We start from the raw sequence: 24011 nt of genomic DNA on the forward strand, positions 1-24011 counted from the left end.
CCAGTGCTCTTGCTATAACTGATGCTGGAGACAGCGATGGTTTGCATCTGGACAAATCAAGGTTAAAACCTCTGTGCTCACTGACTCAGCTCATTTTGCTACACTTCAGTCCTTCAGGTGGTGAGGACACACTAATACAGAAATAGTTCTGAAGGATTTTGTCCATCCTAAACTGTCAAGAATACGAAAGTCAAACCAGGGGTGATTGTTTCATTCACTGTCACATAGAAGCTTTGATGGGAACAGCTGAGCTTGGTCTCACTTCCTGCAGCCAGCACAGTTGGATTTGAGGACCAGTTCTCTAAACAGGTGGAGTTAAAGAGCATTCATGCAAGGGTGGACACAGCTTACAACTGCAGTGCTGGCCTGCTTTTGAGTGTCAGATTTAGTGAAAACCAAATTACTTTAACTCTTGTGATCCAAGAACTTTATTGATGCAGCAGGCACTTTACACTGAAACCAACCCCACAGACCAACCAGTCTGTCCAGTACACAACCACCATTGCACCAACCACTTCTCCCGCCCACAAGCTGTCAGGGTCTTGCATCTGCCCAGGCCACAGCTACCTCGTGAATCAGCAGCACACGCAGGGTTCTGTCTCACCACGCTTGGATAAAGCAGCATCTGAAAATACCTGTTCTATTACAGTAATAGGAGGCAGGAGTGTGCTCTCTCTCTGCCTTTTAAAGAGGGATCAGGAGAATGTCTTGGCTCCTGTATGTGATAGTTGGAATATGTAGGAATACCTTTACTATGCCCCCACCTTTGAGGTTAAAAGCATTCCAAGAGGTTTCCATAGTATTTCAGTAGATTGCAATCTCTAATAAAGATGGACCAGTGTAATTTCAGCTCATTCCTTCTTCCGAGTCCAAAACTGATCGTTGTCTTGGTTCAAGTTAATAGTCTTTTAAACAGTCTTTCTTGCTGTAAGAACTCTTACTATGGACCCTAGTCCACCTACTGCTAATGCCTGTGGGGATGGGAAAAGGAGAGAGGTTACAGAGTCACTGCAAAAGACATCTTAAAAGAACAATCAAGTGTTTAACAGCAGAAGAGTTTATGGCTCTTCTCTAAAAACTTAACTTTTCACCCGTTCTTTTGCTCTCATGTCTTTAACAGTTAATTGGGGAAAATCTATTTCTGTAGCATGTGTGACCACTACAGACATTTTAAGCCATTTTGTTTAGGTACCAAACCACTGTGCAGTGTCAGGATGAAACTGCATTGCCCTGCAGCCCGCAAGGCTCAGAAACAGTGCTGCTCAGTATGACTGCTACAGCAGTAAATACAAATGAGGGTGATCTCTGGCCCAAATTACTGCAGTACAGTTACAGTAATATTCTATATATGTACTCTGTGATGTAAGAACCAAGGTACTGAAGGGCAGACAAAACCAAACACAGTAATTTAGTAACCTAAAACCACTAAATCTGAAGGGAAATGACTCCAAAATCCAACCCCCTGCTGGATGCAGAGAAGGATCCCAGTGTCACATGCCACTGACAATGCAGAATGTCTCACCTCCCATATCCCTGAGTGGGAAAGGAGGAAAGGCCCCTCCCATTTCAACTGCAGATGGATACAATGATAAAAAACTAAGTATTAAAGCTGACTGCTTAAAATGAGGCATTTACTCTGCAGACATCATTCAAGTCTGGGTTTTAGTGCCTGAAATGAGAACAGCGACCAACAGACCACAGCACCTGGCTGTGTTAGGGAACAGGAACACAAAGCATCCATCTGGAGCAGAACCTGCTCACGCTGCAGCAAGTGAACAATCCCAGCTTCCCAGACCCGATAAGAGTGGGGACAACAGCCCTTTTCCAGAGGACAGACTGGTACAACCGCCGAGAGCTGACGCCTCTCTGAGCAAGCCACACGTCCTACCGGTAGTGCCAAGCAGCAGAGCGCCAGCCAGGGCGTAAGCCCTGCCCAGCCCACTTCAGACCTGCCTGGCTCCCTGCTAAACAAAGAGGACAGGATGCTGTACGTGTGCCTACGTGCTGTAGCACTGTCACCTTTCCAGTCAGGGTGGTGTTGTGTAATGCTGCACACTGGCAGCACCCACCCATGGCTACCTGAAAACAGGCTCCAGTGGAAAAAGCAGGAAAAAAAGTCCAAATAATCAAGTAGAAACCTGTTCTTTTGTGTCCTGAGGAACTGCCTCTTGCCCTGTCAAGGTCCTGTAAAGCCAATGACAGCTGCCAGCAGCTGGACTCAACCTGAACAAGTTCTGTCTTTACACACCACAGGAAAACACCCGTATCATGTGATGGACCAGCATTAGCAGCACCTCTATGTTACAGGGAGCTGCAGTGTTCCTATGGATCAGTTTTCCAAGGAGGAGCACTGACAGCTGCTGCTACAGCTAAAACCACTGCAAGGTGGAGCAGATTTCACTTGGAATCCTGCCCAGGGGTGCCCAGCACTCAGCTGGTGAACACATCCCAACCTCCCCTCCCGCAGCAGGCACTGCACAGAAACATGAGAGGATGGCTCCGGATCCCAGCAGATCTGCTTGGATCTCCAAAGCCTCTCCTGTTACTAAATCCTGTTCTGAGCTGTGACATGTGCTGCCAGCAGCCTTCAGCTGATGAAAACCAGCAGGCCTGAGCTGGCCTGAGCACCCGGCTGCAAGGGACGCTGCCCCTGCCTTCCTTAACCAACACCTCTTCTGCTCCAGCTCTGTCCCCTTGGTGGGGCTGGCCACTGAAGCCACAATGCTTCCTCCAGGAGACACTGCCCTGCCCCACATCTCACCTCTCCCCAGGCTGGGGTTAAAGGCAACTGCTTGAGAGGCCAAAAGGAAACCGCAGTTGCTGTGCTCCTCGGGGACAAGCCCCTGCCATAACCTGCTGCTCTCACCACTGCTCCTTCAACAAGGACCTTGCTGAGCCAAGCACACACCAGACACGTACCTTTTCATGCCACTGCAGTAATATTGCGCTGCTATTTTCTGTTGGCTTTTCAAATCCTTTATAAATGTACTTCATTAACAAGTCAATGCCGTTTCTGTCTAAAGAATTCACTGCTTGTTCTATTTCACTGCTTTTAAAAGATGTGAGGACTTTAAGCATAGTTCCCTGGGCCTGCTCCTGTGAAGACAAGGAAAGGAGAACAACATGAGAACCGGCAAAGCTGCAAACAGTCCCTGGACTTGTGTCTGACAATGGATGCTAAGGGCTGGTGGCTACACTGCAGGCTGTGTAGGTGACATATTTCACCTGGGGATTCAGGAGTGAGAAGAAGGAAGGGGTGAATACACAGGGATCGCGTGTGCAGCACACCACTGTGTCACTCAGTAACAGTACAGGGGTGCTGATCAGATCGATGGGGGAACACTAAAGCATCACAGCACTCCAGCACCGAGCCCACATCCCTGCCCTGCCCAGTACCTTCATGGCCTGGTTCTTCATGTTGGCGGGGCTGCTCCGGATGGCGGTGTGGAAGGCTCGCAGCGCGTCCCCTGTGCGGCACAGAAGTCAAGGACTCATCCCTGGCAGTGCTCAAGGCCAGGCTGGACACAGGGGCTTGGAGCAGCTGCTCCAGTGGAAGGTGTCCCTGCCCGTGGCAGGGGTTGGAGCTGGATGGGATTTAAGGTCCCTTCATCCCACACCAGGCTGGGGTTCTGTGACCACTGCCCCACGGCAGCTCCCGGTGAAGGTGAAAGCCCGACGGTCCGTACCGATGCCGAGCGGCCGCTCCAGGCAGGGGCCGTTCCCCGACCCGCGGTGCAAGCGCTCGGCTACGGACGAGCGAGAACGCGGCGGCGCCTGCACGACCCTGCCCCGGGTACCCCCGGCCCCGTCCGCCCGCCCCGGACCCGTCCCCAAGGATATTGCCTCAGCAGCGCCTCCACCTCGGGCCCGGAGTCCGGCTCTGCGGCCGCCGCCTCCTCGGGCTCCTCCACGAAGCGGTTCTCGTCGTACTGGTCAATGTCGAGGCGGCGGAAGCGGGAGGACAGCGTGCTCCGCGCCATGCTCCGCCGCGGCCCGCCCCGGAACCGGACCCGCACCCGCACCCACCCCGGAACCGGAACGACCGGGGGAGCCCTGCCCCGGGCAAAGGAGGCGGCACCCGGGGCGGGCTGATGCGGTGGTACCCGCCCCGGGGATGGATGGATGGATGGATGTGGGGCGGGACGGTACAGCGCGATACGGCACAAACACACAGCATCTGGAAAAAGTCAGAACAATGATTTTAATGTACAAACCCCAGCGCTGTAGCAGGTCGGTGCGTTTGGAACCGGGATCGACGGAAAACAACCCCGGGGGATGCAGGGACAGGGAAAAACAGCCCTTCTGGCCACGGTATCCACGTAAAACAAGCGGTGACGGGACACACAACCCCATCACAGCATCAGCGGTGACGGGTCACACAACCCTGTCACAGCATCAGCGGTGACGGGACACACAACCCTGTCACAGCATCAGCGGTGACGGGACACACAACCCTGTCACAGCATCAGCAGTGATGGGACACACAACCCCGTCACAGCATCAGGCAGGAACTTTGCTGCTGAAATCTCCTTTAAAACTTACCAAAAGGGAAGGGAAACCCGCCGGGAGCGAGGCGCTGCCCGCCCGGAGCCACGGGAATGGCTCATCTACACCCCGAAACGCGCGAGAACCACATGCAGTAGTATAAATCTTCAGGACGTGTTACAAATACTCTGAAATGAATCTAAAGGTAAAGGGGAAATAAAACCAAACCAACTTTGCTACAGACACCATCGTACACAATAAATTTAGATAACTTAAAAAAGGCAAGAGGCAGCATTTCAGCAGCAAAGTGCTCAATAAAAAGTATATTGTAAAGGGGACGGTACAGGGGAGGAGGGAGGCAGCAGGCGGGGAGAGGCCTCAGAGGAAATACGGCGTGGTTGTCCTGGGAGGAATTACACGTTCTGAATCGGGGACTGCGCGGAATAGCTTTGGTTCTCTTGTATTTACATCTTTAAAGACCATGATTGAGGCGATGTTTCCACAGCGGTAGCAGTAGTTTGGAGCAGACCATACCGTTACCAATTTCTCATCAAACATGAATTTGTAGCCTTCGTGAACCAGCTGGTGCGCTCTGCAGATGAGCTTTAAGTTGTTGATGTGGACAAACTGCAAAGGGAAAAAGGGAGGTCAGACTCCACTGAGCTTCCCTGTGCACTGAGCCGTGGCTCAGCCGTGCCAGAGTGTGCTGCGGAAAGGACATGGAGGCAACACATGCCATGAGCACAGTATTCATAACGCAGCTGACACAGAGGTTAGCGAGGGACAGCATGGATTAGCCTCAATAGTGAGCTCACCGTTCTCCAAAGTACCCAAATTAAGAATTTTGAAGAGAAATGGTGGTTTTGTTCTCCTAAATCCTTAAAGAAGTTTCTGCACAAACCCCTGTGATACTCCTGGGTCTCACTGCATTACACTTTAATGTGTAATGCATCTGGCTGACATGGCACATCTTTCCAAACCTTCTGCTTCCATCACTTGCTTGCAGCTATCTTACATGGGAAGTTCATCACCCTGTGGTTCCCTCAACCCATCCACTGACACAGTAAGTACCGAACTGAGCTGAACACTTCAGTTGCTCTCATACCTGCAGTCACTTTGTCTTGCCCATGACAGCATCATTACCTCATTCGTCACCTTCGCCCCGAAGAGCCAGCCTGCTCCTCGTGGGCTGATGGCCCATGTGTCGACGTCCTCTGGGTCAGACCACACCAGGTCACAGAAGGCGCCTTTGTGAGGAATTTCCTGATTACGTTCAATGGTTCGAATCTGATCGAGTGTCTTGATGTCTGGAGAGAGGCCACCGTGCACACAGAGGATCTGCTCGTCTATTAACTGCAGCAAAAGGAAGACAAATCCAAGACACTCAGGATGCTAATCCAGCCCAATGCCACCCCTGTGACCCTTCAAGGTCACCAGTTCCAGCGCTCCCATTTAGACAGCCTGTTGTGTGTTCTGAATGTGGTGTTTCACTTACAGCCGCTATCGTGAGCATGTCAAAGACTTTGGTGCAGTACCTCCAAGCATTAGCGTTTCCGTATTTGGTTTGGCACTCATCTGTTAAACAGAGGAATCCCTTAAATGATCAGAATGCATTCAGAGACCAGAGGTGAATGTTGACAGCAGAACCTGCAAGGTCAGGCCTGTGACAGAACCCCATGGGGAGTGCACCCTGGATCCTGCTGGACTTCGCTTTCCAAGTGACACAGGGACAACAGGGTCTCATGCAGCACAGCAGAGAATGCTTCCACTGGGAACTGACACTCAGTGGGAGCAGCCCAGGGCTTCAAGCAGCAGATTTATACAGAACTGAGGTGGGAACCTGAACCAGAAGGGGCTTAAAGGGCTGTACAATAACATCCTGGCTTTGTGTAAACCCTTCACCACAGGAGAGCAAAGCGCATCCTGTGTGACTGTGCTCTACGAATGAATGTGGCACCAGGAAACACAGATACCAGAGGGCAAGAGCACCGAGGCCTGGACAAAAAGACATTCTACTTCACAAACACAGTGATCCCATTAACAGATGATGGGGGCCCACTTCCCTCTGCTCCTAGGAACACCCAAGGCAGTGCTGCTTCCAAGAGGGTTCCCAGGGGAATTACGCGTCCACCCCCATTCAGAAATCGTTTGGATAAAGACTTACCATAGAATCCATACACCTGTGTTATCTGCCTGCTCTCGTGATTGCCTCGCAACAGTGTGATACGATCGGGCCACTTAGCTTTTAGTGCAAGCAGGTAAGTGAAAGTCTCAAGACTATAATAACCTCTATCTACAAAGTCACCCTGCAAGTCAAAAACACAGTCATGAATGGAGAAACAGCCAAAACGCAGTGTTACAACCATCCTCAGTGTGGAAAGAACCCAGCACCCAAGGGCAGCTGAGCTCCATCAGATCCATGCTCTTTGCTCACTCAGTTTGTGGTCACCCAAGGCTGCCCCAACCCAAGACCCAGTGGGCCCCAGGCCACCCCTCACTATGGTGGCTGATGCTGTGGGACGGGCACCCCACTGAGGAGCTCAGACTCAACACAACGAACCCCAACAGCACAGCCCAAGGTGGCGCTGCCGGGTGAGCCCGGGGGGCCCAACCCTCAAACCGGGTCCGGGGGCACGGCCGGGGCAGGGGCCCCACGTACCATGAAGATGTAGTTGGTGTCGGGGACCTGCCCTCCGGTCCGGAACAGCTCGCACAGGTCGTAGAACTGCGGAGGGAAGCGGACGCCTGAGGCCGGGCCCCGGCGGGGCCGCGGGGCGGCCGAGCGGCGGCGCCGTTACCTGCCCATGGATGTCCCCGCAGACCGTGACGGGCGTGGAGACAGGCTGCACGTTGGACTCCTCCAGCAGCAGGTCACACACATAGTCACAGAGGCGCTGCGGGAGGAGAGCGGCTCAGCACCAGCACCAGCACCGGCCCCGGCACCCACCGGGACCCACCGGCCCCCACCGGGACCCCCGCCCGGCCCAGCCCCGGCCCCGGCGCCGCCCGGCGCGGCCGCACCTTGAGGTCGTTCTCGGGCAGGTACTTGCAGAGCCGCGCGATCTCCACGTACTTGTCCAGGTCCAGCGGCGCCATCTTGGGACGGCGGCTCAGGGCCGGAAGCGGCGCCGCCGACGCCAGCGGACGTGCCCCGCGTTCCGCTTCCGCTTCCCCGGTGATGGGGCCGCGGTCGCTGCCGCCGCTGGAGCCCGGGGGCCGCCCGCAGCGGGGCCAGTGGTGAGCGGGGCGGGGAGGGTGCGGGCCCGGCGCGGGGCGGCCCCGGCTGAGCGCTGCCCCCTCCGCAGGTACCGGCTGCGGCCGCAGGGGGAGCGGCCTTGCGGCCGTGTGGGCCACGGCTGCCTTCTCCTTCCCGGCGGCGGCTCCGGCACCGGCCGCGTCCTGATCCTCGGCGGCGCCGACCCTGCCGGTGCATTCGCGGACGCGCACTTCGTGGAGCTGGGTGAGGGCCGGGGCCGGGGCTGGGCCCGGAGGACAGCGGGGCCGGTGCTGACCGCGCTGTCCGGTACTGACTGCGCTGTCCGGTGCCCGCAGGTACTCACCGCTGGGCCGCCGCCGGCTGGAGCGGGCTGAGGCCGCGCTATGAGCACGCCACGTTCCTGCCCAGCGCTGGGAGCCCGAGGGTTTGGGTCTTCGGAGGCGCCCACCCCGCGGGGAACCGGAGCTGTGTCCAGGTGCTGGACCCGGGTGAGTGACCGAGGGGAGTGTGGTGCCATCAGTGGGAGCGGAGCGTGGGGCCTGTTCCCTGCTGAGGGCTTTGTTAATCAGTGCCTTAATTAGAAATAGGAACCTGGGAGAGCCCTGAAGTGAGCGGGGAGCAGCCGCTGCCTCGGACCTTCCACACGTCCTCAGCAGCCATAGAGAAGTGCCTGTACGTGTTCGGAGGAGGAGAGAAAGGAGCAGAACCAGTCAGAGATCAGCGGCTTCACGTGTTTGACACAGGTACCTCTGCACACGTAAAGGGCACTTACGGCAAATGGCAGAACCCAGCCTCTGTTGAACGGGAGCTCTGCATTCAGATTGTCAAAGCCATGGAAATGTCAGGCCCCTGCTTTGGCTGCGAGGTTAAATGGATGAGCAAATGTTCCTCACTGCAGTGGTCTTTGTGTAGGCACTGGGAGTTTGGGCTAAAGTGGCAGCTCTGGGATGAGGAACACCGTGGGATATGGGAGTGGTTGGTCCCATTTGCCCAATAGCCAGTTCCTTTCCATGGTGGTGTCATCCTGTGCTGCTGTATTCATTCTTCCAGCCCTGCACGTACCAGGATGGATTTGCTTTCCAGTTTGAATTAATCTGTCCTGCTACTGGGTGACCAAAAAAGCACATGAAGCTCCAGGAGGAACACGGTGCCTGGACTTTGATGTCACAAACTCCTCTCCAACCCTGCTGAAGGCACTTCCTTAGGAGGCACTGGGGTTTTCCTAACACATCTACGCCCATTTACAGCCACCCTGACCTGGTCCCAGCCAGATACTCACGGTGAACCCCCTTCTCCTCGGCACGGACACGTCGTGGTTGCAGTTGGGACCAAACTCTTCATCCATGGAGGTTTAGCTGGGGATGTTTTTTACAATGACCTGTTCTGTATCGATACAAGTGAGTATGGACAGAGGTACCAAAGTGATGCTGCTTCGGGACAGGTTTGGGTTTGGGGGACCTCCTTTTCTCTGTAAGATCAGCTCTGAAGTGCTTCAGTTACCCAAGTAGTTTAAAACAACAAAACTTGTGGGGTTTTTATAATGCATAACCACAGGTGTGTTCTTTTTCCAACAGCTGACATGAGGTGGGTTAAGGTACCAGCCACCGGTGATGTCCCAGGAGGACGAGCATCCCATTCATCAGCTGTGTTTAAAGACCACTTGTACATTTTTGGTGGAATAGGTCCAGAGGGGACGCTGAACACCACATACAAGTATCACACAGGTAGGGAGGCTTCACCCAGCTGCAGAACAATAAATGCTACTCAGTTGGAGAATGTGTTACCCCTCTGCTCCCACTCTTCACCCCCTGGTATCCACTATCAGTACCTTGCAGTTACATCCAGAACCAATCCAATGCATGGTGGGTGCCCGATGGTACCCTCTAAGGCTGTGAATCTACATTTACATTGTGTTTTTGCACTGCAGAGAAGCAGCAATGGACACTCCTCCAGTTCGATGCCCCTCTGCCTGCTGGGAGGCTGGACCACGCCATGTGTGTCATTCCCTGGTGGGTTGGGAAGAGTGAACACACAGGAGGCGACACTGGGGAAGCCACAGCTGGTCCCCTGCTGCAGAGCCAGGATGAGGGGCATGCTGGGGCCACAGTTGTGCATCTGCTCTTGGTGTTTGGTGGGATGGACACCCAGGGGGAGATATACAGGGACTGCATTGTCAGTCTGATTGAATAGCAGAGCTGTGCTCCTGCACAGCACCAGCCTTTTCTACACACTTTTATACTGTTGGGTTACTTCTTGGCAATAAAGAAGTTCTTACCCTCAAATGGATGGCTCTCTGCTAACACACCCCTCCCTGAGGCATGATGCATGACCCTGCTGGACCCAGGGAGAGGAGCTGCTGCAGGGAAGCTTCATCCACTGGTGCTTGAGGTCGCTGGAGTTTGAAAGCCTGGAAGGGCTCACACCATAGCAGGGTAGCTTTCCAAGACGCTCACATGCGGGGGGCTACAGAACACAATTCATTGCAGAGGCAGTGTTACTAGAAAACAGGCTTTTGGGAGGATGATCTGCAATAGAACTGTCAGTTTTAAAAAGGAGTGGATGAAAATCAGAGAAAGTGACCCCCACACTCAGAAAAAGGTGAACTGTTGAGTGGATTTGAGATGTTAATGCAGCTACCACAAAAGCTCCTGCTGAACTCAGTTCAATTTACCTACGCCCATGGCTGGGATAAGGATTATGGTTAAGTAGGGGACACTGAGTTCCTATTAGGCTTTTTCTGAAATCAGCATTTTGAGTCTTCAGAAAATAGGTCCATTGTGTCCCATGAGACCCATTAAAGCCCTTAAGCCTAGTTCTAGTACACAGGGAAGTGCAGCTCATCTCAGCTTTCCTGCCCATGTGTATCTCCAGTGCAGGCAGCGCTGCAGGGAAACTGCAGAGATCAGCCCCATCAGCAGTTACTAAGTGGCCACTCCCTATTATAAGGATCTATAAAGATCACAGAGGTTAATGTGCACCAACACACTTCAGAGTCCCCTTTCCACCCAGAGGAGCTGCAAGGGAGGGTTGAAGTGTAAATCCCACCCGAGGGAGAGGGTAGGACTCTTACCATCAGCTCACCTTGCAGGGTTTGAAGCCCATGGCTCAGGACAGTCCATGACCTGGTTGAAACTGGTAACAAACAGAGCTGGAGCAGAGTACAGTGTAAATAACAAATTTATTGTGGTCACTTCAGGTAGAAAAGCTCTACACCAAGCTCACATGACCGCGTTGTTAAATAGAACTTTCCACTGCCAATACCTCTACACCCATTTGCATTTACACTCCCCCCCCACGCCCCTTCCCTCCCCAGACATCAAGCAACTGCTAACAAAAGCAGTATACAGCCACTTCGGGCTAGCGTTTCCAGCTCCACTCACGAGTGAAGATTCAATGTTACATTCCAAATTAAGAGTTCAATATTTTAAACAAGTGTTCCTTAGTCCAATATATACACAACAACATTCAGATGTGCCAGTGTCTACAACTCATCCTTCTCTGCTGCTTCCTCGTCACCAGGGGGAGGGCCTGCACTGCCATAGAGCTTGCTAACAATTGGCTGAACAACCTCCTCCAGCTCCTTCTTTTTTGCTTTGAAGTCATCAATGTCTGCATCTTGATGGCTCTCCAGCCACTCGATCTTTTCCTCCACTGCTTTCTCTATTGTTTCCTTGTCATCAGAGGACAGCTTACCCCCCAGCTTCTCTTTGTCCCCAATCTGGTTCTTCAGGGAGTAGGCATAGCTTTCCAGCTCATTCCGGGCATCAATGCGCTCCTTCAGCTTCTTGTCTTCCTCAGCAAACTTCTCAGCATCATTCACCATCCTCTCAATCTCTTCTGGTGTGAGCCGGTTCTGATCATTTGTAATGGTGATCTTGTTCTTGTTCCCGGTGCCCTTGTCCTCAGCCGTGACACGGAGGATTCCGTTTACATCTATCTCAAAGGTAACTTCAATCTGGGGGACACCACGAGGGGCAGGAGGGATTCCAGTGAGATCAAAAGTTCCCAGAAGATGATTATCCTTGGTGAGGGGACGCTCACCTGGAAGACACAATGAGACATGGTTCCTGGTTTGTTACCTTGCAAAGCTGTGAGCTACACTCTTATAAAGGTGATGTTTTGATGCCAGTCTGACATCTGTCCAGGCACCTCCTGCAGCTGGAATGCAGCCATGGAAAAACATGAGAAATTCTAACAGCTTTCAATGCAGGTGAAGCATCTTGATCAGAGCCACTTTGGAAAGCTACCACTGTACCAAGCCCTCCCCTGTGAGGATAGAATCCATGAGTGTCTAGGAAACACCTACAGCCTTTAAGACAGCAGCTTATATAGGGGGTCCTACAGACATATTCCAGCTGCCACAGGTGACACTCACCTTCGTAGACCTTGATGGTCACAGTGGGCTGGTTGTCAGAAGCCGTGGAGAAGATCTGAGACTTCTTTGTGGGAACAACAGTATTCCTTGGGATCAGTTTAGTCATTACACCTCCAACGGTCTCAATGCCAAGTGTCAGGGGACAGACATCAAGGAGCACCAAGTCACCTGTAACAGATCAAGGGTAAGAGTGTGACACAAATTCAACTGGAAAGAAACACAACAGCCCATCATTGCAACCAGGATCCTGAGGCCTCAGAGGCATAAAACTTCCAAGGACTGGAAAAGAAATGAGTCCTACACTTACTTGTAACACATATCCCATGTCCATAACCCCTGTATTCAGTCAGCATTCCCCTGGATAACAGTAAAGGTGTCATTACCTGTATCTTGGTCCCCAGAGAGGACACCAGCCTGCACAGCGGCACCATAGGCAACGGCCTCATCTGGATTAATGCCACGAGAGGGTTCCTTCCCGTTGAAAAACTCTTTAACCAGTTGCTGTATTTTGGGGATGCGAGTGGAGCCACCAACAAGTACAATCTCATCAATATCAGACTTCTTGAGGTCAGAATCTTCCAGAACTTTCTGAACAGGCTTCATAGTGGAGCGGAACAGGTCCTGGGAAGATCAGACAGGACTGTAAGGCTCTTTGCCCCATGTCTAGTCCCCAGTTACACAGCCTGATAGAGGACAAGCATCAGCTGGCTCCTGACCAGCCTGATGAGACCTCAGCTGTCACTACCACACAGCCTCAGCTCCCCTGGCCAGGAGCAGCTGCCCACTTTGCAGTGCAAGCAGGAAGTTATTTATACTCCAAAGGGCAGGGTCACTGCACATTTGCAGGTCTCCAGTCTAGAGCTGAGGCAATGGAACTCTGCCTTTCTAAACTTACCATGTTCAGCTCCTCAAACTTGGCGCGAGTGAGAGTCTCCGAGAAATCCTCTCCTTCAAAGAAGGATTCTATTTCAATTCTAGCCTGGTGCTGGGATGACAACGCTCTCTTGGCTTTCTCCACTTCCCGTCTCAGCTTCTGCACTGCTCTGTTATCCTTCCTGACATCTTTCCCAGTTTTCTTCTTGTAAAGCTTGATGAAGTGCTCCATAACACGTTGGTCAAAGTCTTCTCCACCCAGGTGAGTGTCACCATTAGTAGCCACGACTTCAAAGACTCCATTATCAATGGTGAGGAGGGAGACATCAAAAGTTCCACCGCCCAAGTCAAACACAAGGATATTCTTCTCACCCTCCCTCTTGTCCAATCCATAAGCAATGGCAGCAGCTGTTCTGTACAGAGAACAACCAAACTGAGGACACTGGGACCACCTCTCCCCCAGGCAGTGGGCAGGAGGGGTCAGAATACTTACGGCTCATTGATGATGCGCATCACATTCAACCCAGCAATAGTCCCAGCATCCTTCGTGGCCTGGCGCTGAGCATCATTGAAGTAGGCTGGCACAGTAACAACAGCATGTGTAACCTAAGGAGTAAGAGATACAAATTTGTTACAGAAGGAAAAGCACACAGCTTGTAAGCAACAAGCAGCCCATTGGTCTTAACAAGTGAAAATCCACCTTCCACTCAGCCCACTCAACTGTGTTCCTGTAGGGACCAGCAGACTGAGGCAGATTTAGGATTCAGCCTGCCCATCTTCAGTTTTATAGTGCTGCTGCTTTACATCCTTATTTATGTACACTCACGAACTTACTTTCTTCCCCAGATACGCCTCTGCTGTTTCCTTCATCTTTGTCAAGACCATAGCAGAAATTTCTTCAGGAGCAAATGTTTTTGTCTGTCCACCTCCAACATCAACTTGAATATGGGGCTTGGCTTTCTTTTCAACAACCTGTAAAGAACAATGTATACTGTTCAACCTATTCAACCATTCACAGAATTACTCCTGCTTGCCTAAGTATTTCTTTCCCTTTGAGAGTTAAGCAAAGCTTGTACTAATAGACAACTTCCACACTAGCTGCTGTCTATACATCACATCCCTGCACTGTAACCCTCTGGGGGAAGGGCTATGAACAAGGCTGCTCAGAAGGGCAGCACAACCCTTCGAAGAGGAGGTGTAGGTCCCCCACCTCCTGCGTGCTCAGACCCACCTTGAAGGGCAGGTACTTGATGTCCTGTTGCACAGAAGGGTCATTCCAAGTGCGACCGATGAGCCGCTTGGCATCAAACACAGTGTTCTCAGGGTTGGACGTCAGCTGGTTCTTGGCAGCATCCCCGATCAAACGCTCCCCCTCGGGCGTGAACGCCACGTAGGACGGCGTGATGCGGTTCCCCTGGTCGTTGGCGATGATTTCCACGCGGCCATTCTTGAAGACGCCCACACTGCGGGGGGGCAACGGAACCGAACCGTCAGGCGGCGCTGGGGCCTGCACCTCCGCTTCCGCTCTTCCCTTTCCCCCCCACAGCACAACCGCTTCCGGGGGCCCACAGGCCCGGCAGCTCCCCCCCCACCCCGGAGGGCCTACGGACCCACCCCACATCTCCCCCCCGTTCCCTACGTACCACGAGTAGGTAGTGCCGAGGTCGATGCCCACCACCGTGCCCACGTCCTCTTTCTTCTCCTCCTCGTCCGCCCGCGCGGCGCCCAGCACCAGCAGCAGCGCCAACAGGACGCGCCTCATGTCGACCGCTCGCCGCCCTGCGAGAACCCACCGGTCACAAAATGGAGGCACCCAACGAGGGCCGCCCGGCTCCGTTCCCCTTCCCCACCCAGGCCCCTTAGGCCGCGCCGCTGCTGCCGCCGCTTACCGTGACCTCCGGACCCGCTGCACCCCCGACTGCTGCTGAGGAGCCAGGCCGCACCGCCCGCCCTTATATACCCTCCGTTACTCCTTCGTGGAGGCTCCCCATTGGCCTGGCAGCCCTCGCTGGAGCTTCCCCATTGGTTGGCTGCTACTAAGCTGGCCTTCCTTGATTGGCGAGAGTCAGGCTGTCCCTCTGACACGCCAGGCGCGCCCCCCTCTCGCTACCTTATTGGTTCACTCCGCCGGCGGCGCTGCCCTATCAACAGAGAAGCGTGAGCCAAGCGGAAGGAGCCTATTGGCTGGGGGCGGCCGTCATGGCGGGGCCGGGGCCGCGACCAGGGACTTGGGGGGGGGGAACACACGGGATACTTTCTGGAAGTTTCCATGGTTACCGGCGCCGGTTGTCGGGAGCACCCGCATCGTGGTCCCGTGAGGCCAGGCCCCCCCCCCCCCCGCAGCGAGCAGGCGGTACCCACACACCGGGCCCGTCACCCCGGCCCTGCCGCTGAGGGAGCGCTGGGACACGGGTGGTGCTGAGGGGATGCAGCTTTCCCCGTGTGCGGCCTAGAGCGGTGGGGTCTTGTCACTCATCACCCGGTGAACCAGCGTGTGTCGGTGCCGAGTCACCGTGTCCTGGCTCCATGTAACTCCCTGCACGGTGTTACATCAGCTCCTTGGCTTCTCGGGGTGGGAAAGTCCATAGGAAGGGGAAGGTGCGGTCCTTTGGAGTGTGGATCCATCCCTGTGCCCCTGTCTCAAGTAGGGAAGAGGCCCAGATGCATCTCTGCCACATGTTGGCTTGCGTGCCTGTGGTCATGTGTGTATATGGCATGGAATCAGCTAGGTTGGAAAAGACCCTTAAGATCAAGTCCAGTCATTAAGATTGCCAAGGGCAGCACTAATCATGCCAGCAAGGGCCTTGTGTATACATTATTTTATCTACTTACCTTTAAAAATCACATTTAAGAGCAAAAATGACAACTACGCAGCACCAGATCTAAGCTGAAGGTTTGAGTGATTGGAGAGTGACAGAGGATGAGGAATTAGAAGTTGCTCATTCACTTTTGGATGGTATCAGATGTGAAATCTAACAAAAATAATCCCGACTGATTGCAGGATAAAAAAGCAGTGGTTACAAACAGAGAGACCGCCGTGTTCAGGCACCATTGTGTGAGTGTAAATGGCTCTTGTTTAAAAGCTGCCTGGATTTCTTACAGTTATGAGGTGAGATATTGTCAAAAGACTCTGTTGGCACTCAGCGCACACCCAGAAATGCCATTTTGATCTTGGTACTGCTGTTTCTGAGGTATATTTTGTGTCCTTTGTATCTGTTTGTGGTTCTCATTTTTAATGGAATTACATCTGCATTCACATTGAGTTGATTTTAAAGCTGTATGAAGACAGGGTGAGAAAGCTGGGGCTGTTCAGCCTGGAGAAGAGAAGGCTGCGTGGAGACCTTATAGCAGCCTTCCAGTATCTGAAGGGGGGGTATAGGGATGCTGCGGATGGTCTCTTCATTAGGGACTGCAGTGATAGGACAAGGGGTAATGGGTTAAAACTTAAACAAGAGAAGTTTAGATTTGATATAAGGAAGAAGGTGTTTACAGTGAGGGTGCTGAGGCACTGGAATGGGTTACCCAGGGAAGCTGTGAATGCTCCATCTCTGGCAGTGTTCAAGGCCAGGCTGGATAGAGCCTTGGGTGCCATGGTTTAGTGTGATATGTCCCTGCCCATGGCAGGGGGGTTGGAACCAGATGATCATAAGGTCCTTTCCAACCCTAACTATTCTATGATTTTCTCCTTTTAAATGTCCTGAGGTGTCTGATGGGAATTATTGACCTTAGTCCTTGGAAAATTACCTCCTGGTATAGCTGTGTGTCCTGAGAGCTCCAAATAACATAGGCATTTTGTTACTTCTTAGGACAAGGGCTACATGTGGCAGTTTCATACTTCCAGGCCCTGAGTTTATTTCCCTGTGTTCTCCAGGGCATGGATGAGGTGGATATAACCGGTATTCCATGCTCCTGCTGGGAATACAGGCAGCTGTGTGGGTACCACACATAACAGTCTGCCAGTGCCTTGTGTCTTTGGACGTTTCTTTGTTACATTTCGGTTTGCCACACTTGTTTCTACAGCGTTACATTGAAAGTTCAGCTACAGAACACATTCCCTTTTATCAGGGAATTCAGAGCAGTAACTGTGTCAGTTTAGGAAAAGGCAGTGGGAGGTACGAAGTGGCAGCTTGAGCATCCCTTGATGAGTGGGCTGTGCAGTGCTGATAGGACTCGGACTGCTTTGGGGTAGCGGAAAGGGGCATGGGCCGGGGTCGGGCGGAGCGGGGGCCGACGGCGGAGCTTAGCTCCGCCGTCGGCCCCCGCTCCGCCCGACCCCGGCTATGGGACTACATGTCCCAGGAGCGCGGTGTCCGTCGCCGCCCGCCGCCTGCGCAGTGCCGCGCCGGGCTCGGGGCCGCATCGGGAGCCGGGCGGCGGCGGCGGAGGAGCCGAGTGCTGGCCGGGTACGAGCGCGTTCGTTCCCCCCCTTCCTTCCATCCCATCCCTTCCCCGTGTCCGCAGCACCGCTCGGCTTCCCCCCGCCCCTCCGCTCCGCGTTGCTGGGAGGAGGAGGAGGGCGGGGAGCGGGAGGAAGGCGAGGCCAGGCCAGGCCCGGGGCCTGACAAAACCCTTTTGGTTTTGCAGGGAAGCGAGTGGGAAGCGGGCGGTGCTGCTCGGGCCGAGCCGTGGGGAGGTAGGCTCTGTCTATCGTTATTTGACTGCGGGGAGGGGGGGGGGTTGGACAGGGACTGGTAGGGGTGGGGGGAGAGGTACGGGGTGTACGGGGGCACTGGGAGAAGTTGGCTCTGAGGTCTCTTCGGGGGTTTGGTTTGGTGCCTTCTTGCCCCGCCAGCCGCCTCCGTCCGCAGCCAGTACTACCTGCCATGTTCGTGTCTGCGAGCAGGCAGCTCTTGAGGTTTGCAGAGGTATGCCAAGAATTGGAGGACTTGGCGGCTGGGGCCCTCTTCGCTCGCGGTGGGGTGGGATTGGGCAATGAGTCGCTATCGAAGTAGCTCGGTGTGAACGTCGCTGCTGTCTCCTCTTTAAGGCTTTTGTGTGATGCAGGTCTAAAACTTGTAGCTGGAGGAGTACTGGGACTTCCCTTTTTTGTTGCCCATAGACCCTTAGTGCTGAAGAACTCGGTCAAGCAAGTATCTGCCTTTTTTCTTGCAAAGTCATGATACTGTGCTCTGAAGGAAGAGAGCTGGAAGGACCAAGCTCTCAGACCCAGCGTGCTGTTTCTGTGGACAATGCAGTTGACTTGCAAGTAGAAGCTGCAATCGGAAGATGATGCAGGGGAGAACGGCACAGACAGTACATGAGCTCTGAAATAGCCTGCTTCTGTAAAAGCAGCAGGATGGTTGCTTTAGGAAACAGACTTCTCTTTTGAGGGCTTAAGAAGTAGTTAAAATACTCCACATGAGGGTTTGGTGTGAGATTTGTCACGACCTGGAGAGCATACTGTGTGTTCAGTAGCAGTTACCCTTTATGGGAGAGCATGGATGGGATGTGTGATGATGAGGAAGGAAACTAGTCTCGAGAGTAGCTGGGAACAGGTTGCTTTTGTCAGTTTGAGGGCTTTGAGTTCTGCACTTCTCCTGACTAAATATTAGTATGACTCCTTACTTAAAGGGAACTCCTCTTTCTAGCATCACAAGCAATTGGAGCAGGTTGTAGCACAGTTGTATGCTTTATTTTATGCAAGATGGTAATGCTGTAATAGATAATTTAGTAGCCTGTGCATTACTGATAAGTTCTCTTAAGGGGCATGAGAAATGAGGTGCTCCTATCACATTAGTCTTGCTGGATAGATAGCACGTTCAGTGCTACCTGCAAAGCAGCAACTGGGCAGAAACAAACTTGAGTATGAGTTTCTTATTAATATTGATTAGATAGTTGAACTGCAGCAAATTGAAATGCATTTTGCATGTCATACACATGTTTTGAGATCGCATGTATTGTAACGTGAGAGTTGAGCAGGTAAATCCTAGGTCATGGTGAACTGTCCTACTGAGAAATGGACTTTTTTAGCTCAACTTTGGAAGATAGGCTGTTAGCTTATGCACAGAAAGAAGACTTGCTAGTTATTACTGTAAGTATTAATGAAGAAAGAGATAGTTCATGTGGGGTGAATTAGCATGGAAGCTATTCAAGCTTACTTAGGAATTATTTTTCAGTAAGATGAAGTGATTTCAATTTTGCCTTGCCCTGCCCTGCCTGCATTAGATCTGCCCAAACTTGCTTTGGAAGTCGAGTCTTGTGTAGCAAGACTCAGGAGGAGCAAATAACCCTAAGCAGGAAATGCAGGAGGAGGAAGAAGAATCTGGAGTACTGGCAGTATTCACTACTTTACTTAATCCCTTTTCTGTCAACCGAAGTGCAGAAATACTTAATAGAGATGTTGCTTTTTCCTATATGCCACAGTATAAAATCACGTACTTTGCACAATGAGTTTCAATACCTAAAGATAAAAGGTAGTGTTTTCCAGGACTTTTAAATGTAGGAAACAATCTATGTCCTGTGTTCATCAAAGGCATAGATTGTCTTGGATTCTGAACAAACTTGTGTTGTGCTGATAACGGGCTAAACATCTGATGTGCTGTCAGGTCACACAATCTTTGTTGTTGATGCGTTGTTGAATTGTTGTGCTAAACTTTGCCTACCCTGTCACAGCTTTTGATAGATTACTAAATAGGTGTGAAATAACTGACAAGAAATTGAGATGTTTTCATATCAAAAGGCAATTGCCAAGGCTGAAAAATGATCTGCACATAGCAGAAGCTACTTCAGCCATAGCAGACTCTTGGATACCCAAGTTTCCTGAACTGTCTCCTTTATACAGCTATGTTCATTCATCTGTTATTTCAGGAATGGTGCCTGGTATTCATAAACCAGGTAGTTGGATAATTACAGGCACCTGATATGGTAACCTGACAAGCAGCGTTCTGGAGTTAGTACCAGCTGAGGCTGCTGCCGTTTGCTCTGCTCTAATGCAGCTTTTCTGGTGTGTTACCAAATACCAGCTGTGGTTAATTGCTTCTAACTCTCCTGTCCCCAGTGCTGGCATGGAGTGAATGTTGCATAGCCTGGTCAGAGAATGTGACTCTTGTCACACTGCTCGTAAGGAAAGAAGGATTTTGGAGAGGAGCAATGTGTGTCCTGTGGATGTGTTAGCAGTACAATAGCTTCTTCTTGCAAGACAGGCTGTGTTAATATCAGTATCTGAAGAGAGTAATGGTGTGTGCATCTTGCTCAGCTATGAGCTGCAAGTTTTCTTCAGAGCCTGTCTGAAGCCTGCTGAACCACTGTGTGTATTAAACCACCTGCACTACATCTCTAGTGTGCTCAGATGTCTGCAGGCATTTAAGGTGAAGACAAAGTTGTTTGCACTGTTGCTTGCTATACTTGCATGGCCTCAGAATAATTAATTTGTAATGGTGGGCAGTGGGAGGGAATGAGGCATTGCTCTTCACAGAGATGTATTTCAGTAGCAATCACTAGCAATCGAGTTTAATTTTTATGGAGGATTATAAAGATGGGAAAGCTGCTTATCCCTTTTTCTTGTACAAAGGGTAAAAACTGCTGTCATGCAGTTGACTTCCTGTGGATCGACAGGAATCCTGTGGATTTTCATAGTTGGCAACACAGTGGTACTTATTAGCCTGCTGTGGTTCAGCTCCAAATCAATTCTCCTCTTGTTTTCATTATTTCTGGTGTTCTGCAGTAGTGACAGATAAGTGAGACACGTGGGCAGTGGCCAATTGATAGGATAGTATCCAGTAGTCATGGGAGCAGTATATTTGGAAGTACAGATGCAGGTAATGGTAGTCTTTGGAGCCTTGTTTTGTTTTGGGCCTGAAGCATACGGTGGGAATTAGTTTACAGCAAACCAGACTGCACAGCAGCGTGTGCAGCTTCTCACAGTTACTCAGTGCGTTGGTGTTTCATCTGATTCACGGTTGTGATGCTCTGTCATGAGGAAATGCCCAAATCATTTCTGTTCTGTGCAGGTGGTAACTTCACTTTCTGAGTGTGGGCCTTGCACATACTGTCTGTTGCTTCCTTCTCTGGTGGCATCACAAACGGTACAGTGTTTTGCAGTAGCCAGGCCTTTTTTTACTGTTTTGTTGCTCCTTTTGTGTGCTGGACAGGTGGGTTATATGTGTGTGTATCAAGACTCTAGACTATGTGGGAGTCTTGTTTGTTGAGTATTAACTGATTTTAGTTTAACTGTCTGTAGCCTCTGAGAAGTTTACCAGCAAGTTAAAACTCCTATTGTGGTAATCATAACTTACCAGAAAACGTATTTTGTTTCCAGGACACCTTGGCTTTTTTGCTGACTGGGCTTTTGGAGTTTGCTCCTTTCTCCCATGGCACACAGGCAGGAGCAGTCTGTCTTCAGAGGTGTCTTTGCCCATCCCTGATGCTGAAAACATCTTTAGGTTAAAAAAACCCCAAACAAAACATACTGAGTAAAAGAGTGGGAGAAATGGCTTTCCTTGGAAGTATGAGACACCTCAAGCAGTTTAATCAGCTTGTCTACTGTTAAATGTGTTTGTAACGAGTGACACATAAATAGAAACTTGTTCTGCAGTTTGGCAAGGCAAAGGCATGGGAATGCAGGCAAAGTGAACAGGCTGTTCATGAGGGTACCCCATGGGCATCCTCTGTCCCTTCCCCAAACTTGCTTACAAGCAGAAGAACTGCTTGGGCTAACTTTCTGTCCAGAAAAGTGGAGCCTGTGGGTGGGCCCCTTGAAATGGAACATACCAACTGAACCTGTTAAGGTTTGATAAACTATGAGCAGCTCTTAAGCACAGCCATAGAGCAAAAAGCATCTGAAAAGGCAGAAGGTAGCACTGCAGATCTCATGTATGTATGTTTTCTATGGATGCAACTTCTTTTCCTGGCAGATATAAACGGCTTCTAGCATAATAACTAGCTACCACTGTGTTTACAGGCAGTATCAAGTTTGATGCAATTTTTTGTGAGCCCTTAAATTCTGGGACTACAAATAAGTTGGTTGGAAGAAGTCATCTTTAGTTTCCCAAAGAACTTTGGCAGTGATGTCAGTGGTTCTTTTTCTAATCATTTCTGAGACCATCCTAGTCAAAACATCTAAATTGGTGCATCCTTCAAGTGCTTTGTATAATCTCATCTTTGGATGCATGAGTTGTAACTACTGATTAGGCTCACTGGGTTTTTTGTTTGGGTTTTTTTGGGGGGTGTTAAGGTTTTTGGGGGGTTTATATTTCTTTTTCAGAGCCTTATATATACAGTTGTCTGGTTTTGTGAATAATGGCCTTTAAACCATCAGGTGTAATAAGAGTGCTATTTTTTACTCCTTGACTTGTGACAGAATCTCTTTTAGTCTCTGCTCTGGGTTTTGGTTGTGAGGTTAAAACTGCAGGTGAAAGAACTTAATTGCACACACAAGGAGCAGCGATGGTTGTCAGTGCACCTGGTTATCAGGCTGAGAAAAACCCCAACAAATGTAAAACCTGTGTCTAATTAGGGAGCTAATCTGTATTCTTCAGTGCGGATCATCTCCTGCTATGCTGAGCAGTGAACCACAGATCTTTAAAACACTAAAAGAGGAGAGTGTTAGGCCAGTGCGTGGTACATTATTTGTAGTTTCTCAAGTGTGGATTAAGTGGTTTTATGAGGCAGGGCTCCTCTGGAGTCACTACAGGTTGTGGGAAGGAAGATTTTCATTTAGCTATAGTATGGCTTTGAAGGGTTCATAACCAGATCCCTTGACAGGTCTAGCATGTATCTGTTACCAGTACATCTGACAAACAGCTGCCGGAGTTCATTTTTAGATGGATTAGCTCCTTGAACTGGTTTTGAACAGTGTGGTTCTCCTTATCTAACTGCTGAGATGTTTTCTAATTACAAAGCTAGAGCTGATGTGACATCGAGACATAACACTAGTTTGTGTAGATTTTTGTCCATGATGTGCTCTGAAAGCCTGCGGTTGTTTCGGTTTTCTCTCTTTAAAAGCCCATTTTTGGATAGTGGCCCAAAGAAATATTCTTCTGAATTGAAATATTCAAGGAATTTTTTTTTTGTGAATGAATTCTACTGTTGAGCAAAGTTTCCAGACTTATTTCCCACTTTGGCCTTATCTAAATAGTGATACTCCCTGGTTTTTTGCATAATCACCAGATGGTGAGTCGGGATAGGACTGCTTTTCATCTCCATGAGGTTGTCACCTGAGCTGTAGCAAGAACCAAGTGATAGCAGTTTCTTAGGCTGTGTGTTGGAGAAGTGGGGCAGGAGTTTTGTAGCGCTATGTGCATTACTGTTTCAGTTCATGAGTGTGAGTTGAAAGTGCCATTTGCTGCTATACAAGTGTCCCTGATGTGCTGACATAAGAAAGGGTTAATGAAACTGGTCATTAGGAAACCTTGTATTAAGAAAGAGTGACTCAGTCATTAAGTGGTTGGTTTGAGAGAACTTTGTAATGGGCTAACATAGAAGGGGAACAACAGCATGTACTGCAAGGTGTCAGTTTATGACCTGCTTATCACTTCACTGGGGCTGACAGAACTTGTTCCCTAACTGTTGGAATTGACCTGTTTTGTTTCTTTCTTTCAGTGAGGACTCTGTAACCCACTCGCTGCCCAAGATGGTGAAGCTGGATATACACACGCTGGCTCATCACCTCAAGCAGGAACGGCTCTATGTGAACTCAGAAAAGCAGCTCATTCAGAGGCTCAATGCAGATGTATTGAAGACAGCTGAAAAGCTGTACCGCACTGCATGGATTTCCAAGCAGCAAAGGATTAACTTGGACAGACTGATTATAACAAGGTGACCTGGGTGGTGAGGGTGGTCCCGAGGAGAACGAGCTCCTAAACTTCTGTGAAGTACAGCAAATCCATCAGATCATTCACACTTGGTACCTGGAGTCCTTTGCTGTACTAATCATAAAAATAGTAAAGTTTTAAATTAGATCTTAACCAGAGAATCCGACCCACCTGAAGCTTACTTGTTGGCTACTTAAGCTACCTTTTTCAATATATGTGTTTGTTTCATTTCTGGTCATAGTTTAAGGGAATGAACTCTCCTTATTCCTGAATTTGCAAATCGTTTGTATTAACCATAGGAAAAGATGTT

At 50.7% G+C, this 24011-nt stretch overlaps 5 protein-coding genes across 9 annotated transcripts in view; 2 read left to right on the forward strand and 3 right to left on the reverse strand.

Annotated features, from left to right (window-relative positions):
• Positions 1-404: 404 nt before the first annotated feature.
• ARPC5L (actin related protein 2/3 complex subunit 5 like) lies at positions 405-4032 on the reverse strand. Its single transcript, XM_034067313.1, has 4 exons — positions 3841-4032; positions 3397-3469; positions 2920-3096; positions 405-971 (listed from the first exon to the last, which is right to left on the reverse strand). Exons 1-4 carry the CDS (start codon positions 3978-3980, stop codon positions 909-911), a joined length of 453 nt encoding a protein of 150 aa, XP_033923204.1. The 5' UTR covers positions 3981-4032; the 3' UTR covers positions 405-908.
• A 146-nt stretch (positions 4033-4178) lies between these two features.
• PPP6C (protein phosphatase 6 catalytic subunit) lies at positions 4179-7646 on the reverse strand. Its single transcript, XM_034067312.1, has 7 exons — positions 7507-7646; positions 7284-7379; positions 7145-7210; positions 6650-6791; positions 5981-6060; positions 5629-5838; positions 4179-5112 (listed from the first exon to the last, which is right to left on the reverse strand). The coding sequence occupies exons 1-7, from the start codon at positions 7579-7581 to the stop codon at positions 4864-4866; spliced, it is 918 nt and encodes a 305-aa protein (XP_033923203.1). The 5' UTR covers positions 7582-7646; the 3' UTR covers positions 4179-4863.
• RABEPK (Rab9 effector protein with kelch motifs) lies at positions 7628-9984 on the forward strand. Of its 2 annotated transcripts, none has more exons than XM_034067310.1 (7): positions 7628-7722; positions 7791-7951; positions 8038-8190; positions 8284-8445; positions 8950-9099; positions 9277-9426; positions 9630-9984. In XM_034067310.1, the coding sequence occupies exons 1-7, from the start codon at positions 7664-7666 to the stop codon at positions 9890-9892; spliced, it is 1098 nt and encodes a 365-aa protein (XP_033923201.1). In that variant the 5' UTR covers positions 7628-7663; the 3' UTR covers positions 9893-9984. The 2 variants fall into 2 exon arrangements, with proteins under 2 accessions (XP_033923201.1, XP_033923202.1); XM_034067311.1 differs by having other exon boundaries at positions 7791-7945.
• An 877-nt stretch (positions 9985-10861) lies between these two features.
• HSPA5 (heat shock protein family A (Hsp70) member 5) lies at positions 10862-14734 on the reverse strand. 2 transcript variants are annotated; one of them, XM_005146278.3, is made up of 8 exons: positions 14594-14734; positions 14182-14413; positions 13785-13922; positions 13444-13556; positions 12973-13363; positions 12461-12698; positions 12078-12245; positions 10862-11743 (listed from the first exon to the last, which is right to left on the reverse strand). In XM_005146278.3, exons 1-8 carry the CDS (start codon positions 14710-14712, stop codon positions 11184-11186), a joined length of 1959 nt encoding a protein of 652 aa, XP_005146335.1. In that variant the 5' UTR covers positions 14713-14734; the 3' UTR covers positions 10862-11183. The 2 variants fall into 2 exon arrangements, with proteins under 2 accessions (XP_005146335.1, XP_030902406.2); XM_031046546.2 differs by lacking the exon at positions 10862-11743 and adding an exon at positions 11791-11945 and having other exon boundaries at positions 12003-12245.
• A 2783-nt stretch (positions 14735-17517) lies between these two features.
• The window catches only part of GAPVD1 (GTPase activating protein and VPS9 domains 1), a 30269-nt gene continuing 23775 nt past the window's right edge, over positions 17518-24011 (forward strand). For all 3 annotated transcript variants that reach the window (XM_034067365.1, XM_034067367.1, XM_034067366.1), the window contains exons 1-2: positions 17518-17583; positions 23490-23705. In XM_034067365.1, coding sequence (XP_033923256.1) covers positions 23521-23705 — 185 coding nt within the window. In that variant the 5' untranslated portion in view covers positions 17518-17583; positions 23490-23520. The remainder of the gene's footprint in view (positions 17584-23489; positions 23706-24011) is intronic.

This window comes from Melopsittacus undulatus, chromosome 11, assembly GCF_012275295.1.
Source record: "Melopsittacus undulatus isolate bMelUnd1 chromosome 11, bMelUnd1.mat.Z, whole genome shotgun sequence".
Taxonomy (NCBI): Eukaryota; Metazoa; Chordata; class Aves; order Psittaciformes; family Psittaculidae; genus Melopsittacus; species Melopsittacus undulatus.